The sequence below is a fragment of the Rana temporaria genome, chromosome 1 (assembly GCF_905171775.1).
Source record: "Rana temporaria chromosome 1, aRanTem1.1, whole genome shotgun sequence".
In the NCBI taxonomy this organism is placed as follows: domain Eukaryota; kingdom Metazoa; phylum Chordata; class Amphibia; order Anura; family Ranidae; genus Rana; species Rana temporaria.
The window spans coordinates 601,175,456-601,195,668 of record NC_053489.1 but is presented as its reverse complement, the minus strand read 5'-3'; the positions used below and the strand labels follow the sequence as shown (position 1 = coordinate 601,195,668).

The window sequence follows — 20,213 nt, the reverse complement described above, 5'->3', positions numbered from 1 at the left end:
CGCATAATCTGACAACACGCGTACGATCACATAATCTGACAACGCACGTACGATCGCATAATCTGACAACGCGCGTACGATCGCATAATCTGACAACGCACGTACGATCGGATAATCTGACAACACACGTATGATCGGATAATCTGACAACGCACGTACGATCGCATAATCTGACAACACGCGTACGATCGGATAATCTGACAACACGCGTACGATCGCATAATCTGACAACACGCGTACGATCGGATAATCTGACAACACACGTATGATCGGATAATCTGACAACGCACGTACGATCGGATAATCTGACAACACGCGTACGATCGCATAATCTGACAACACGCGTACGATCACATAATCTGACAACACACGTACGATCGGATAATCTGACAACACACGTACGATCGCATAATCTGACAACGCACGTACGATCGGATAATCTGACAACACACGTACGATCGGATAATCTGACAACGCGCGTACGATCGCATAATCTGACAACGCACGTACGATCGGATAATCTGACAACACACGTACGATCGCATAATCTGACAACGCGCGTACGATCGCATAATCTGACAACGCACGTACGATCGGATAATCTGACAACACGCGTACGATCGGATAATCTGACAACACGCGTACGATCGCATAATCTGACAACACGCGTACGATCGCATAATCTGACAACACACGTACGATCGGATAATCTGACAACACACGTACGATCGGATAATCTGACAACACACGTACGATCGCATAATCTGACAACGCACGTACGATCGGATAATCTGACAACACACGTACGATTGGATAATCTGACAACACACGTACGATCGCATAATCTGACAACACGCGTACGATCGGATAATCTGACAACGCGCGTACGATCGCATAATCTGACAACACGCGTACGATCACATAATCTGACAACACGCGTACGATCGGATAATCTGACAACACACGTACGATCGGATAATCTGACAACACACGTACGATCGCATAATCTGACAACACACGTACGATCGCATAATCTGACAACACGCGTACGATCGGATAATCTGACAACACACGTACGATCGGATAATCTGACAACACACGTACGATCACATAATCTGACAACACGCGTACGATCGGATAATCTGACAACACACGTATGATCGGATAATCTGACAACGCACGTACGATCGGATAATCTGACAACACGCGTACGATCGCATAATCTGACAACACACGTACGATCGCATAATCTGACAACGCGCGTACGATCGCATAATCTGACAACGCACGTACGATCGCATAATCTGACAACGCACGTACGATCGGATAATCTGACAACACACGTATGATCGGATAATCTGACAACGCACGTACGATCGCATAATCTGACAACACGCGTACGATCGGATAATCTGACAACACACGTACGATCGGATAATCTGACAACACACGTACGATCGCATAATCTGACAACGCACGTACGATCGGATAATCTGACAACACACGTACGATCGGATAATCTGACAACACACGTACGATCGGATAATCTGACAACACACGTACGATCGGATAATCTGACAACACGCGTACGATCGGATAATCTGACAACACACGTACGATTGGATAATCTGACAACACACGTACGATCGCATAATCTGACAACGCACGTACGATCGGATAATCTGACAACACACGTACGATCACATAATCTGACAACACGCGTACGATCGGATAATCTGACAACACACGTACGATCGGATAATCTGACAACACACGTACGATCGCATAATCTGACAACACGCGTACGATCGGATAATCTGACAACACGCGTACGATCACATAATCTGACAACACACGTACGATCGGATAATCTGACAACACACGTACGATCGCATAATCTGACAACGCACGTACGATCGGATAATCTGACAACACACGTACGATCGCATAATCTGACAACACGCGTACGATCGGATAATCTGACAACACACGTACGATCGGATAATCTGACAACACACGTACGATCGCATAATCTGACAACGCACGTACGATCGGATAATCTGACAACACACGTACGATCGGATAATCTGACAACACACGTACGATCGCATAATCTGACAACGCACGTACGATCGCATAATCTGACAACGCACGTACGATCGGATAATCTGACAACACACGTACGATCGGATAATCTGACAACACACGTACGATCGCATAATCTGACAACGCACGTACGATCGCATAATCTGACAACGCACGTACGATCGGATAATCTGACAACACACGTACGATCGGATAATCTGACAACACACGTACGATCGCATAATCTGACAACACGCGTACGATCGGATAATCTGACAACGCGCGTACGATCGCATAATCTGACAACACGCGTACGATCGCATAATCTGACAACACGCGTACGATCGGATAATCTGACAACACACGTACGATCGGATAATCTGACAACACACGTACGATCGCATAATCTGACAACGCACGTACGATCGGATAATCTGACAACACACGTACGATCGCATAATCTGACAACACGCGTACGATCGGATAATCTGACAACGCGCGTACGATCGCATAATCTGACAACACGCGTACGATCACATAATCTGACAACACGCGTACGATCGGATAATCTGACAACACACGTACGATCGGATAATCTGACAACACACGTACGATCGCATAATCTGACAACACACGTACGATCGCATAATCTGACAACACGCGTACGATCGGATAATCTGACAACACACGTACGATCGGATAATCTGACAACACACGTACGATCGCATAATCTGACAACACGCGTACGATCGGATAATCTGACAACACACGTATGATCGGATAATCTGACAACGCACGTACGATCGGATAATCTGACAACACGCGTACGATCGCATAATCTGACAACACGCGTACGATCGCATAATCTGACAACGCGCGTACGATCGCATAATCTGACAACACGCGTACGATCGGATAATCTGACAACACACGTACGATCGGATAATCTGACAACACACGTACGATCGCATAATCTGACAACACGCGTACGATCGGATAATCTGACAACACACGTATGATCGGATAATCTGACAACGCACGTACGATCGCATAATCTGACAACACGCGTACGATCGGATAATCTGACAACACGCGTACGATCGCATAATCTGACAACACGCGTACGATCGGATAATCTGACAACACACGTATGATCGGATAATCTGACAACGCACGTACGATCGGATAATCTGACAACACGCGTACGATCGCATAATCTGACAACACGCGTACGATCACATAATCTGACAACACACGTACGATCGGATAATCTGACAACACACGTACGATCGCATAATCTGACAACGCACGTACGATCGGATAATCTGACAACACACGTACGATCGGATAATCTGACAACGCGCGTACGATCGCATAATCTGACAACGCACGTACGATCGGATAATCTGACAACACACGTACGATCGCATAATCTGACAACGCGCGTACGATCGCATAATCTGACAACGCACGTACGATCGGATAATCTGACAACACGCGTACGATCGGATAATCTGACAACACGCGTACGATCGCATAATCTGACAACACGCGTACGATCGCATAATCTGACAACACACGTACGATCGGATAATCTGACAACACACGTACGATCGGATAATCTGACAACACACGTACGATCGCATAATCTGACAACGCACGTACGATCGGATAATCTGACAACACACGTACGATTGGATAATCTGACAACACACGTACGATCGCATAATCTGACAACACACGTACGATCGGATAATCTGACAACGCGCGTACGATCGCATAATCTGACAACACGCGTACGATCACATAATCTGACAACACGCGTACGATCGGATAATCTGACAACACACGTACGATCGGATAATCTGACAACACACGTACGATCGCATAATCTGACAACACACGTACGATCGCATAATCTGACAACACGCGTACGATCGGATAATCTGACAACACACGTACGATCGGATAATCTGACAACACACGTACGATCACATAATCTGACAACACGCGTACGATCGGATAATCTGACAACACACGTATGATCGGATAATCTGACAACGCACGTACGATCGGATAATCTGACAACACGCGTACGATCGCATAATCTGACAACACGCGTACGATCGCATAATCTGACAACGCGCGTACGATCGCATAATCTGACAACGCACGTACGATCGCATAATCTGACAACGCACGTACGATCGGATAATCTGACAACACACGTATGATCGGATAATCTGACAACGCACGTACGATCGCATAATCTGACAACACGCGTACGATCGGATAATCTGACAACACACGTACGATCGGATAATCTGACAACACACGTACGATCGCATAATCTGACAACGCACGTACGATCGGATAATCTGACAACACACGTACGATCGGATAATCTGACAACACACGTACGATCGGATAATCTGACAACACACGTACGATCGGATAATCTGACAACACGCGTACGATCGGATAATCTGACAACACACGTACGATCGGATAATCTGACAACACACGTACGATCGGATAATCTGACAACACACGTACGATCGGATAATCTGACAACACGCGTACGATCGGATAATCTGACAACACACGTACGATTGGATAATCTGACAACACACGTACGATCGGATAATCTGACAACACACGTACGATCGCATAATCTGACAACACACGTACGATCACATAATCTGACAACACGCGTACGATCGGATAATCTGACAACACACGTACGATCGGATAATCTGACAACACACGTACGATCGCATAATCTGACAACACGCGTACGATCGGATAATCTGACAACACGCGTACGATCACATAATCTGACAACACACGTACGATCGGATAATCTGACAACACACGTACGATCGCATAATCTGACAACGCACGTACGATCGGATAATCTGACAACACACGTACGATCGCATAATCTGACAACACGCGTACGATCGGATAATCTGACAACACACGTACGATCGGATAATCTGACAACACACGTACGATCGCATAATCTGACAACGCACGTACGATCGGATAATCTGACAACACACGTACGATCGGATAATCTGACAACACACGTACGATCGCATAATCTGACAACGCACGTACGATCGCATAATCTGACAACGCACGTACGATCGGATAATCTGACAACACACGTACGATCGGATAATCTGACAACGCACGTACGATCGCATAATCTGACAACGCACGTACGATCGCATAATCTGACAACGCACGTACGATCGGATAATCTGACAACACACGTACGATCGGATAATCTGACAACACACGTACGATCGCATAATCTGACAACACGCGTACGATCGGATAATCTGACAACGCGCGTACGATCGCATAATCTGACAACACGCGTACGATCGCATAATCTGACAACACGCGTACGATCGGATAATCTGACAACACACGTACGATCGGATAATCTGACAACACACGTACGATCGCATAATCTGACAACGCACGTACGATCGGATAATCTGACAACACACGTACGATTGGATAATCTGACAACACACGTACGATCGCATAATCTGACAACACGCGTACGATCGGATAATCTGACAACGCGCGTACGATCGCATAATCTGACAACACGCGTACGATCACATAATCTGACAACACGCGTACGATCGGATAATCTGACAACACACGTACGATCGGATAATCTGACAACACACGTACGATCGCATAATCTGACAACACACGTACGATCGCATAATCTGACAACACGCGTACGATCGGATAATCTGACAACACACGTACGATCGGATAATCTGACAACACACGTACGATCGCATAATCTGACAACACGCGTACGATCGGATAATCTGACAACACACGTATGATCGGATAATCTGACAACGCACGTACGATCGGATAATCTGACAACACGCGTACGATCGCATAATCTGACAACACGCGTACGATCGCATAATCTGACAACGCGCGTACGATCGCATAATCTGACAACGCACGTACGATCGCATAATCTGACAACGCACGTACGATCGGATAATCTGACAACACACGTATGATCGGATAATCTGACAACGCACGTACGATCGCATAATCTGACAACACGCGTACGATCGGATAATCTGACAACACACGTACGATCGGATAATCTGACAACACACGTACGATCGCATAATCTGACAACGCACGTACGATCGGATAATCTGACAACACACGTACGATCGGATAATCTGACAACACACGTACGATCGGATAATCTGACAACACACGTACGATCGGATAATCTGACAACACGCGTACGATCGGATAATCTGACAACACACGTACGATTGGATAATCTGACAACACACGTACGATCGCATAATCTGACAACGCACGTACGATCGGATAATCTGACAACACACGTACGATCGCATAATCTGACAACACACGTACGATCACATAATCTGACAACACGCGTACGATCGGATAATCTGACAACACACGTACGATCGGATAATCTGACAACACACGTACGATCGCATAATCTGACAACACGCGTACGATCGGATAATCTGACAACACGCGTACGATCACATAATCTGACAACACACGTACGATCGGATAATCTGACAACACACGTACGATCGCATAATCTGACAACGCACGTACGATCGGATAATCTGACAACACACGTACGATCGCATAATCTGACAACACGCGTACGATCGGATAATCTGACAACACACGTACGATCGGATAATCTGACAACACACGTACGATCGCATAATCTGACAACGCACGTACGATCGGATAATCTGACAACACACGTACGATCGCATAATCTGACAACGCACGTACGATCGCATAATCTGACAACACACGTACGATCGGATAATCTGACAACACACGTACGATCGCATAATCTGACAACGCACGTACGATCGCATAATCTGACAACGCACGTACGATCGGATAATCTGACAACACACGTACGATCGGATAATCTGACAACACACGTACGATCGCATAATCTGACAACGCACGTACGATCGCATAATCTGACAACGCACGTACGATCGGATAATCTGACAACACACGTACGATCGGATAATCTGACAACACACGTACGATCGCATAATCTGACAACACGCGTACGATCGGATAATCTGACAACGCGCGTACGATCGCATAATCTGACAACACGCGTACGATCGGATAATCTGACAACACACGTACGATCGGATAATCTGACAACACGCGTACGATCGGATAATCTGACAACACACGTACGATCGGATAATCTGACAACACGCGTACGATCGCATAATCTGACAACACGCGTACGATCGGATAATCTGACAACACACGTATGATCGGATAATCTGACAACACACGTACGATCGGATAATCTGACAACACACGTATGATCGGATAATCTGACAACACGCGTACGATCGGATAATCTGACAACACACGTACGATCGGATAATCTGACAACACGCGTACGATCGCATAATCTGACAACACGCGTACGATCGGATAATCTGACAACACACGTACGATCGGATAATCTGACAACACACGTACGATCGGATAATCTGACAACGCACGTACGATCGGATAATCTGACAACACACGTACGATCGGATAATCTGACAACGCACGTACGATCGCATAATCTGACAACGCACGTACGATCGCATAATCTGACAACACACGTACGATCGCATAATCTGACAACACACGTATGATCGGATAATCTGACAACACACGTACGATCGCATAATCTGACAACACGCGTACGATCGGATAATCTGACAACACACGTACGATCGCATAATCTGACAACACGCGTACGATCGGATAATCTGACAACACACGTATGATCGGATAATCTGACAACACACGTACGATCGCATAATCTGACAACACGCGTACGATCGGTCACACAATTCCCGTCGGATAATCCGATCTTGTGCATGAGGCTTTAGTAAGCGAAGGACACAAAACAGGCTTTCATGGACAACTGAAGAAATAACGGGCATCTTGCGCTATTTGCTCCTAGGAATGTAAAGTACAGGTTCACGTTATGCAAATTCTGAATTTGTTTTTGTTACGTTTGTGTTTTCCAGCTGCTCAACCCTCCAAATACAGCCAATCTATTCCCGATACTAAAACACTGGGTACCTACCTCATCCATCTGCAGAGCCTTAAGGCGGTAATATTTCACTGGTCCAAAGAATCCATCTACGCTGGCAACAAACTTGCTGCCCCCAAGAGCCATAAAACCATCAGTATCATCAAAATGGATTTCTTCATCCACACTAAAAAAAGAAAAACAAAATAAGGTGAGATCAAATAATTATAAAAACTTCATCACCAGGAAAGATATTCTGTTTCCTGTATGCAAGTGCAATTTGGTTACCCTTATGGTTCTCTCTCTGTTATTCTGTATACAGTAGCACAACAAATTGGCTTCTTGTGCTGCTTCTCCCTCTCCCCAGTCTAAGCTCTGCTGCATAAAAATTGCAAGAGGCCTATACCAGGTCAAGCTCAGGTACTAAAACTGCTTGCATTTAAAAAATACATTTAATGATGCATTGATTAGTACATACAGTAGGTGCATTCATTTGTATCTTTTTATCTATCTAGACCACAGGTGTCAAACACAAGGAGTTTTGAACGGTGTTAACATATGTGGGCAGGACTTGCATGCGTGTTCGCTTCTGCGTGCGAGATAACGGGGACAGGGGCGTTTTATTCCTATTACAAGGAATGTAAACATCCCTTGTAATAGGAATCAGTGTGACAGGTCCTCTTTATGGAGAGATGTGGGGTCAATAAGACCCCACATCTCTCCTCCAGGCTTACAAGCATGAAATCGGTGAAAAATAAATCACCGATCACATGCCGACAGCCGCGATTGCGGCTTTGTTTACTTCCGGGTACCGGGCGTGACGTCATAGAGATGGTCCGATGGTCATTCGCTCTCCTGGCCCCCGATGGCACGGGAGAGCCCGGACATGCACCGGATGGCGGCGGGAGGTGTCCCCTCCCGCTGCCTATAAGAACGATCAATCGGCGGAACCGACGCTTTGATCATTCTTATTGTGCACAGAATCGGTGGCTGAAGACGGCGATATCTGAATGATGCCTGTAGCTGCAGGTATCATTCAGATATCAACGCACAAAGTCGAGGACGTCATATGACGTCCTCTCGTGGACAAGTGGTTAAAGAGCACTTACAGCTCTCGTCCCTCCCCCAGGCTGTGATCAGGTGGTGAAAAGAGAAGCAATATATATTGATGAGCTCATCTCTCTCTCACACTGCTATCTCCTCCTATCAGCATGTAACATGAGCACTACAGCAAAACTGGTTCCTTGTTTTGTGCCCCCCTTCTCCAAAACTATAGCTCTGCTGTACAGGAGGCTGCAACAAGCTGATACCAAGTAATATGCAGGTATTTACACTACATGGATTCATGAATACAAAGCTGCATTCATTTGTGTCAGACTGTGAGAGCAAGAAGCAAGGCACTGTGACTATTACTTCATGTGCTGACAAGAAGCATAATCATAGAAGAGAGCAGAGGGACAGAGAGACGAGCCCATCACTGGGCTGTTTCTCCTTTCACTGTCCAGTCACAGCCTGGGGCTCAGAGGAAGTGGGCTGAATAATACTCACCATCAGACTGAGGACACCTAGCAGCAGCAATAAGTACTACAGGTGAAATCTCCTGATTGAAGGGGAATATTTTCTCGCTGAGAGGCTGAGACTGCCATCAGTCAATTCAACTGGTGGATCCAGACTTCTGAAGTCGGGATGACGTCAGCGGAAAGTGGACTTCAGACCGCCCTCTGCTGAAAAGGGGTCACAGGAGTGCAAAACAAATTGCACTCCTGTGACTCAGAGGGAAAAAAAAGCTCAGGCTGGACTTCTACTTTAAAGTAGTACAAAAATAAACTGCGCCAGTAGTAAGTAAGAATTCTACTTTAAAGTAGTTGGTTCCAAGATGAGAACTGAGCAATCTCATTGATCACTCAGTTCTCTGTCTGCACCAAGCGTCCACTGCTCTTTGTTCTGCTCCTCCAGCGCCTGGAAGTGAGGTAGCCGGCACAGGTGGAGCTAGTTGTCAATCAGGCAGGTAGGTGGATCCTGACAATATTGTTGAGAGTCTGCTGCAGCTCTGCCCTGTCAGCTAATAGCGGGCATTAAGGATACCTGTTTTTTTTTTTTTGCCATACTAAGAATTATCTTGTCTTGAAAGTCCTCCTCTTCAGCCCCCCCCCCCTTTCAGGAACATTTTCCTCCCTGTTATCGCTTAATGCTGTGCATTGTATGGCATACATGAACTAATATTCCTATTATTTCTGTATATATACCAAGTAGTTAGCAGTAAGTAGCAGCCTGTAAGGAGATCCAGCCTTTAACCACTTCCATACCGGGCACTTACGCACCTTCCTGCCCAAGCCAATTTTCAGCTTTCAGCACTGTCGCAATTTGAATGACAATTGCGCGGTCGTGCTACACTGTACCCAAACAATTTTTTTATCATTTTGTTCCCACAATAGAGATTTCTTTTGGTGGTATTTGATCACCTCTGCGGTTTTTATTTTTTGCGCTATAAACAAAAGAAGAGTGACAATTTAAAAAAAAACACAATATTTTTAACTTTTTTATTTAATAAATATCACAATTTTTTTTAAAAAAACTATTTTTTTCCTCAGTTTAGGCCGATACGTATTCTTCTACATATTTTTGGTAAAAAAAAATCGCAATGATCATATATTGATTGGTTTGCGCAAAAGTTATAGCGTTTACAAAATAGGTGATAGATTTATGGCATTTTTATTTTATTAATTTTTTTACTAGTATTGGCGGCGATTTGCGATTTTTTTACTGTCACCGTGACATTGCGGCGAACACATCGGACACTTTTGACACGTTTTTGGCGCCATTCACATTTATACAGCGATTAATGCGATAAATATGCACTAATTACTGTATAAATGTGACTGGCATTCAAGGGGTTAACACTAGGGGGTGAGGGAGGGGTTAATATGTATACCTGTATTGTGTTCTAACTGTGGGGGAAGGGGGGTGACTGGGGGAGGGGTGACCGATCTATGTCCCTATGTACAAGGGACACAGATCGGTCTCCTCTCTCCCCTGACAGGACGTGGAGCTCTGTGTTTACACACAGAGCTCCACGTCCCTGCTCTGTCGTTACCGATCGCGGGTACCTGGCGGACATCGCGACCGCCAGGCACGCGCATCGGCATCTCGGGGACGCGCCGGCACGCTCGCGCGCCCCCCAGTGGCCGGAGGAATACAGGACGTCAATAGACGTCCTGTTGAATATTCAGAGTCACCGTGAAGCCGTCATTTGACGATGGCCCGGTGCTCAAGTGGTTAAAACATATTTGGACAGAGAGGCCACTAGAGGTTGGACCCGTCACTGCTGGAGGAGGGCACTGCGAGGTAAGTGTGCACGATGGGGTTGATTTACTAAAGGCAAATAGATCCTATGATTAAGTGGCGTGACCAGCCACGTAACGCGTGAGGCAAGCTGCGAGCCGTCGGTGACATCATCTCTGCTCTCGGCCGGGAGCAGAGAGGTTCATTACATTGGATATTGCAATTTGAAATGTGAGTGTTTTATTGCCTTTATTAAAGTATTATTTGCGATTTTACACATTGTGAGCGTTATTCCTCCTTACATGCACTTTGTGGGAGCCATTGATTCAATGAAAGAGGGATTGGAATTGTGATCATACGCTGCTGCTGCTGCTGTGTTTGGAAGTGAAAGTGATCTGCAGACATTTTGGGGAAGTGAAGCTGCGGCCAGTGGGAATTCATAAGGCTTATTATAAGCCTCCTAGAGGTGAGAGGCTGGTGCTACTGGTCACCTGGAGTGGAGCACGTTTTTTGGATTTTTTCTTTGAGCACTGCACTTTAAGATCTATCCTGTGGACATTTTACTACCTTTGGGCTGCATATCTTGGATTTTTTTCCCTGGATTGTTATCCTGCACATTAATTATTCAAAATTGCATGAAGACTTTTTCACTATATTTATTCTCAATAAGTTTGGACTTCAGTCTTATTGATTTATATTGAATGAAATTAGCCCTTTTGCACTTTATTAGCACTTATCAATTTATGCACCTAATATTTGCACACATATATATGTAATGGTATTTAATTTTACTTTTATTGATGTTATCACTGTTATATTCATTGATTATTAATTTTATACATCATCAGTGAGCACATTGCACTTTATTGCTAGTTTAATATATTTGTTATTATTGGTAAGCGCCCCAACACCCCCCATTCCTTATGTAATGTAACTGTACTGTCTGCCTTCATGTTGTAGAGCGCTGCACAAACTGTTGGCGCTATATAAATCCTGTATAATAATAATAATGAAATCCTGACACTTGCACATATCCTTAAAGTAGGATTACATAGCTGAGCATGTTATTTGCTGTCTACACTGGTATATTATGACACAATGGCACCTTTGTGTTTGCAGAGTAAATAAGGGATTTGGCCAACAAGTACATGTAATAAAGAATAATACAGGATATCCACTTTACGAGGATATTTTGTTTTCCCATGTAATTAAAAAATGGAAAAACAATCGATAATAATTTCATATGCAGGCAGATGACTGTGTTGACTTGAGAGTTCACCCCACATAAATATGCTGAATATTGGCACATTAAAAAAAAAAAAACGCAATGAGCTTTATGGTACCTTAAAGCAGTATTAAACCCAAAACTACATTTTTTTTGTTACTTTTGGGATAAAAGTTTTATATAAAGAAATAAATGCTGGTCATTGTAAGCACCCCTGTCAGTGTTAGCCTAGGTTCACATTTATGGGTGTACCCGTGAGAAACGCGTGATAAGAAGTCCCTAATCCTATTTTAAAAATGCACCTGCACGACCCATCTTCAGTGTTCCGATTGAGGGAAGGAGGTTCTAACCCAAGATTTTACAATACATGGCCCCTCGGTGCAGCAAAGTCGGCCTGTACCTCAGCCCCAAAGCATAGGGGGCCAGATCCTCAAAAGGGATACGCCGGCGTAACAGCTGTTACGCCGTCATATCCCTGTTTCTAACTATGGAACTGATCCACAGAATCAGTTTTCCATAGTTAGGCAGAAGATCCGGCATGTGTAAGGGACTTACACTGCCGTATCTTAGGGTGCAGTACCGCATCCGCCGCTGGGGGCATTTCGTGTCGTATGCAAATTAGCACTTACGGAGATCCACGAAGCTTTTCAGCTTCGTTTTTTCTCCGTAAGTTTTAGTTTGCAAACGCAAAATTAGGGATGCTTTTACAAATTGTAAACTGTTTACACCTTGTAAAAACAGACCCTTCTGTCCCGCGACGCGATTTTTTTTTTTTGTTTTGAATTTTTTTTTTTTCGCCGTATCTTTTTTTTTTTTCGACGCAACTTTATTGACCCGTCGCTATCCACAAAGCTCGGCGTAACGTAATTTCGCGCTATGCACATCGGGAAAATGACGTCACGAGCATGCGCAGTACGGCCGGCGCGGGAGCGCGCCTAATTTAAATGGGAATCGCCCCCATGAAAAGAGGAACGCCTTGCGCCGGCGGAATTTAAGTTACACAGCCAAAAATTTCTAGGTAAGTGCTTTGTGGATCGGGCACTTGGGTAGAAATTTTAAGGCAGTGTAACTTAAATGGGAATTTTTACGTTACGCCGGATCTTTGTGGATTACCCCCAATGTTTCCACCTCAGCATTTTTCTTCCTCCAATCGCGGTGAGACGAGTTAATGCCAAAGAGCTACATTTTGGTCTCATCTGACCACAGCACTTTCTCCCAACCCTTCTCTGAATTATTTGGATGTTCAGTGGCAAACTTCCAAACGGGCCTGTACATGTGCCTTCCTGAGGGGGGCCTTGCAGGCGCTGCAGGATTTCAGTCCATGGAGGCGTATTGTGTTACCAATCGTTTGTTTGGTGACTGGATAATTCACAAGCTCCTCCCCTGTGTAGTTCTGGGCTGATCCCTCACTTTTCTCGTGACCATCCTTACCCCATGAGGCAAAATCTTTCATGGAGCTCCAGACCGAGGGTGATTGATGGTTATTTGGTATTTGTTCCATTTGCGAATATTCGCTCCAACATTTGTCTCCTTCTCACCAAGCTTCTTGCTGATGGTCTCGTTGTCTATCCCAGCCTTGTCTTAAGGCCCGTACACACGGTCTGACTTTTTGCCAACAAACTTCAAAATGAGCAACGCCCCATACACACCATCAGATTTTCTTCAGATTTTTGTCATCAGATTTACCAAAACCATGTAGTGCAAGGGCATTCCTGATTGCATACAAATTGAAACTCTTAAGATTTGACCTCATATTATATGGTTTTGGTAAATCTGAAGACAAAATCTGCAGAAAATCTGATGGTGTGTATGGGGCTCAAGTTTTCAAAAAAATCCAACCGTGTGTGTACGCTCCATCGGACAAACTTTTTCGGTTTTCATTGGACAAAAGTTCGCTCTGCAAACGGACAAACTTTTCGGCAACAAAAGTCCGATGGTGCCTAGTCCGACCGTGTGTACAGCAAAGTACAAAGTACAAATACACATGCTCAGAACCAATGTTAAAATATTTATTGATATGCGTCAAAATAACACAACATAATAAGACAACATGAATGGGTACAATAAGTTCATGAAGATTAATCATCATCAAAACAAAATTAGGAAACCATAGTAGAAGAGTGTACATAAGATTGCACCGCAATAAAAATTAGTCACTAGCACCATATGACCCCCTACTCTCAAGCTCTCTTGTCTCCTCCTCCCATGCTCGTCTCCATGACTTGTCCAGAGCCTCTCCCATTCTCTGGAACTCACTACCTCAACCTGTCCAGCTATCCGCTACTCTTGCTACCTTCAGGCGATCCTGAAAACTCATTTCTTCAGGGAAGCCTATCACATATCCAACTAATCTTTTACCACTTACATCAGCTCATTTCCCATAGTTACAACCTTTTTTACCACCTGCCCCACCCTGTTAAGGCCCATACACACAATCGGATATTCCGACAACAATTGTTCAATGGACGTGTTTTGTCGGATAATCCGACCGTCTGTATGCTCCATCAGACAATTGATTGTTTTCGGAATTTCTGACAACAAATGTTGGATGGTCATGCTCTAAAAATGTGTTCCGTTGGATTATCTGATCATGCGTAAACAAGTCCGTCGGACTAAAATCCAAAGTACAGACACGCATGCTCTGAACCAATGCTAACCATCAGACAACATTAGCAGAAGTTTGTCCGATGGAAGTCTGATGGTGTGTATGAGGCTTTAGAGTTCAGGCAGAGTACAAGATTGAGAACTTGTGCACATTACCTGCGAGCAGTCATGCCCATGGTATCAACGTACGTATTTAAAATTATATTTAGCTGTTTGTCTTGAATTCCTAAATCAGTATTATGTATCAAATCACAGGTGACAATACAAACATAGTCTGAAAAAAATATTTTGGTTTAGGATAGAATTAAACACCCTGTCAATTCCCAAGGGAAGATTTCCCCTCATCTTATGTTCCAGTGACAACTGTTCGGCCCCATACACACGAGAGGATTTATCCGCGAATACGGTCCAGCGGACCGTTTCCACGGAAAAAATCCTCTCGAGGATTTGTGCGGATTTCCATGCGATGGAGTGTACTCACCATCGCATTGAAATCCGCGCCGAAATCCTCTGGCGATGACGTGTCGCGCCGTCGCCGCTATTATGACGCGGCGACGTGCGCGACGCTGTCATATAAGGAATTCCACGCATGCGTCGAATCATTACGACGCATGCGGGGGATCCCTTTGGACGGATGGATCCGGTGAGTCTATACAGACCAGCGGATCCATCCGCTGGGATGGATTCCAGCGGATAGATTTGATAGCATGTCATCAAATATTTATCTGCTGGAAATCCATCCCAGGGGATAAATATCCGCGGCATTGGCCGTTAAAGCGGGGGTTCACCCTATTAATAAAAAAAACATTTTTTTTTTTCCTCTAGCATAAAATGAGGCATAGTAGCGCGAGCTACAGTATGCCTGTCTTTATTTTTTAAGCCCCGTACTCACTGTGCAATCGTAGAGACAAGATTCCGACTCCCCGCGGGGAATGGGCGTTCCTATGGAGAGGGAAGGTGATTGACGGCCGGCTCTGGCACGTCACGCTTCTCCGGAAATAGCCGAAATAGGACTTGGCTCTTCACGGCGCCTGCGCATAGTCTGTGCGCAGGCGCCGTATAGCGCCGTGAAGAGCCGAGACCTGTTCCGGCTGTCTTCGGGGAGCGTGACGTGCCAGAGCCGGCCGTCAATCACCTTCCCTCTCCATAGGAACGCCCATTCCCCGCGGGGAGTCGGAATCTTGTCTCTACGATTGCACATGGAGGGTGAACCACCGCTTTAACTTGGTATGCAGGACTTTTTCAACAAACTTTTCCAGAATCACATGGTTTTTCAGCTCTTTTCTGCTCTTTACCTCCACCCTTTGGTCAACTTCTGCTATTGTTGGTTGATTTTAAAGCGGATCTCCACCCTAAAGTGAAGTCACGCTGATCGGCACCCTCCCCCCTCCGGTGTCACATTTGACACCTTTCAGGGGGGAGGGGGGTGCAGATACCTGTCTAAAGACAGGTATTTTCACCCACTTCCAGCCACACGTCACAGGCAAAAGACGTTTTTTTTCTGACATCCTGTCTGTCCCCCGTTGTGTGCTGGGAACACTCGGCTCCCAGCACACAGCGGGAGCCAATCGGCGGGCGCAGCGCGACTCGCGCATGCGCCGTAGGGAACTGGGCAGTGAAGCCAGAGCGATTCACTTCCTGGTTCCCTCACCGTGGATGGAGGGGGGAGCAGCAGGGTGACGAGCGATCGCTCATCCTCTGCTGCGGACGCCGCTTGACTCCAGGACAGGTAAGTGTCCTAATATTAAAAGTCAGCAGCTGCAGTATTTGTAGCTGCTGGCTTTTAATATTTTTTTTTAGTGGCACATCCGCTTTAACATTAGTTCTGAGCATGTGTGCTTGCACTTTGGACTACACACAATAGGATTTTGCACCGTAGGACTTTTGTTTGCCCGTTTGCAGAGCGAACTTTTGTCCGATGAAAACTGAAAAAGTTTGTCCGATGGAGCGTACAAACGGTCGGATTTTTTTGAAAACCTGCTAATTTTGAAGTTTGTTGTCAAAAAGTCAGACCGTGTGTATGGGCCTTAACCACTTCCCGCCCAAGGACGTCATATGACGTCCTGGCCTTTAGTGGGGATATCTGAATGATGCCTGCAGCATTCTTCTGAGCTCAAGGGAGAAGTGCTCAAACAAGCGCCCAGAGGCGATTCAGTTCGCAAGTGTAGCGCTATATAAATTTTTCACTCACTCACTCAGATATCACTGTTTTCTGCTGGCGATTCTGTGCACCACATGATCATAGCAGCAGTTCCACCGCTTGGTCGTTCTTATAGGTGACGGGAGGGGACATTCCCCCCTCCCGCCACTATCCGGTGCTTCTCTGGGCTCTGCAGAGAAACGATCCATTGGCGTTGAATGGGAAGCATAGAGATGACTGGTGACCAGATGGTCCCCAGTCATGTATATGGCTTTTGGAGGCCCGGGCGTGATGTTATAACGTCACACCCAGGTACCCAGAAGTAAAAAAAGCCGCTATAGTGGCTGTCGGCATGAGATCAGTGAATTTTTGTTTTCACGATCTCAAGCTTTCCAGCCTGAAGGAGAGATGCGGGGTCTTATTGACCCCGCATCTCTCCTTAAAGAGTACCTGTCATGATATATTCCTATTACAAGGGATGTTTACATTCCTTGTAATAAGAATAAAAGTGATAAAAAAAAAAGAAAGTGCAAAAGTAAAAGAAATTAAGTAAATAAAAAAAAGAAAAATATTTTTTTTTTTTAATTTAAAACGCCCCTGTCCCCGGTAGCTCGCACTCAGAAGCGAGCACACACACAAGTCCCGCCCACATATGTAAGCACCGTTCAAACCACACATGTGAGGTATTGCCACGTGCGTTCTAGCACTGGACCTCCTCTGTAACTCTAAACTGGTAAGCTGTAAAAAAAAAATCAAGCGTCGCCTATGGAGATTTTAAAGTACTGAAGTTTGGCGCCATTCCATGAGTTTGCGCACTTTTAAAGCATGACATGTTAGGTATCTATTTACTCGGCGTAACATCATCTTTCACATTATACAAAAAATTGGGATAACTTTACTGTTTTGTTATTTTTTAATAAAAAAGCATTTGAAAAATGATTGAGCAAATACCGTGTGAGATAAAAAGTTGCAATGACCGCCATTTTATTCCCTAGGGTGTCTGCTAAAAAATAACATATATCGTGTTTGGGGGTTCTGAGTAATTTTCTAGCAATAAAATGATTTTTGCATGTAGGAGAGGAGTGCCAGGATAGGCCCAGTATGGAAGTGGTTAAGAATGGTCATCAGGACAAATAGATTGTACATTTCTAGAGGCACAGACAAATATTTTGTTATTCACTTACCTATAAGTCTGAGATTTATAACTTTCTAATTCTCGTCCCAGAAAAGTATGCAATATTATCTAAAACACAAAAAAGGATGCAATTTAAATATGGATTATAGGTTAATGAATTAAATATATATTTTTTAAAGGTAAGGACCGCCATGTGTTTCAAGTGGTTCTTCTGCCCTTCACAGGAAAACATTCTACAGTATATAGTCACTTTGTTGTATTGAAACCTGTACTGAGACATATATGAAGGTTGCCATTTGTAACCTCCTGAAAATTACACTCACCGACACTTTATTAGGTACACCTGTTCAAATATTTGGTAACACAAATTGCTAATCAGCCAATCACACGGCAGCAGCTTAATGCATTTAGGCATCTAGACGTGCTGAAGTTCAAATCGAGCATCAGAAAGGGGAAGAGGATTTAAGTGACTTTGAACGTGGCATGGTTGTTGGTGCCAGATGGGCTGGTCTGAGTATTTCAAAAACTGCTCATCTCCTGGGATTTTCACGCACAACCATCTCTAGTGTTTGCAGAGAATGGTCCGAAAAAGAGAAAATATCTAGTGAGCAGCAGTCATACGATCCGGAAGGACGGCGGCCACACACAGCTGTGACATAAGCTTCCTCGGCACTCGTTCCCCTGGTCTTTCCTTCCCCCGCTCACATATAGATTCTCCACGGCAGCAGAAAGGTTGGAGAGCAGGGAAAGGAAAGACCAGGGGAACAAGTGCAGAGAAAGTGTGTGGCCGCCGTCCTTCTGGATCATATCATGAGCTTCTCAGTGCGACTCCCGAGGAGCATGTCTGTATTTAGTCACGCTGAAGTTAACTAGCCAGGGAGAGGAGGTGAGCGCTGTGGGGGACCAGAGCATCATGGGGGGGATAGAGGCGCAAGGGGGACCATAGAGGCACATCGGGGACCAGAGCATCATAGGGGGGGATAGAGGCACATGGGGGACCAGAGCATCATGGGGGGATAGAAGCGCATGGGGGATCAGAGCATCATGGGGGGGATAGAGGCGCATGGGGGACCAGAGCATCATGGGGGGGGGAATAGAGGTGCATGGGGGGGATAGAGGCGCATGGGGGACCAGAGAATCATGTGGGGGGGGGGAATAGAGGCACATGGGGGACCAGTGCAGCACGTGGGGGACCAGCGCAGCACATGGGGGACCAGCGCAGCACGTGGGGGACCAGCGCAGCATGGGGGGAAAATATAGGAGCACGAGGGTCCAGAGCAGCATGGGGGGGGGGGGGAAGAGGAGCATGGGGGGACCAGAGAAGCACAGGGGGGCCAGAGCAGCAGGGGGGGATAGAAAAGCATGGGGGAGACCAGAGGAGCACGGGGTGACCAGAGACGCACAAGGGTACAGATGAGCAGGGGGGACCAGATGAGCATGGGGGGAACAGAAGATCAGGAGAGGAATGCAGAAGCATGTGGGGGACCAGAGAAGCAGAGGGGGTACCAGTGGAGCACAGGGTGGACCAGAGAAGCACGAAATGCAGCAGCTCCTGTAAGTGGAAAAGAGGGTCAACAATGCCCATCTGCAGCCTCACTGTGTCCACCTGCAG

At 45.5% G+C, this 20,213-nt stretch overlaps 1 protein-coding gene across 1 annotated transcript in view; it reads right to left on the bottom strand.

Moving 5' to 3' along the window:
* The window catches only part of SEL1L3 (SEL1L family member 3), a gene marked incomplete at its 5' end in the record, with an annotated part of 86,876 nt that overhangs the window by 57,144 nt on the left and 9,519 nt on the right, over window positions 1–20,213 (bottom strand). The window contains 2 exon segments of the mRNA XM_040335164.1: window positions 8,270–8,402; window positions 18,651–18,709. Coding sequence (XP_040191098.1) covers window positions 8,270–8,402; window positions 18,651–18,709 — 192 coding nt within the window.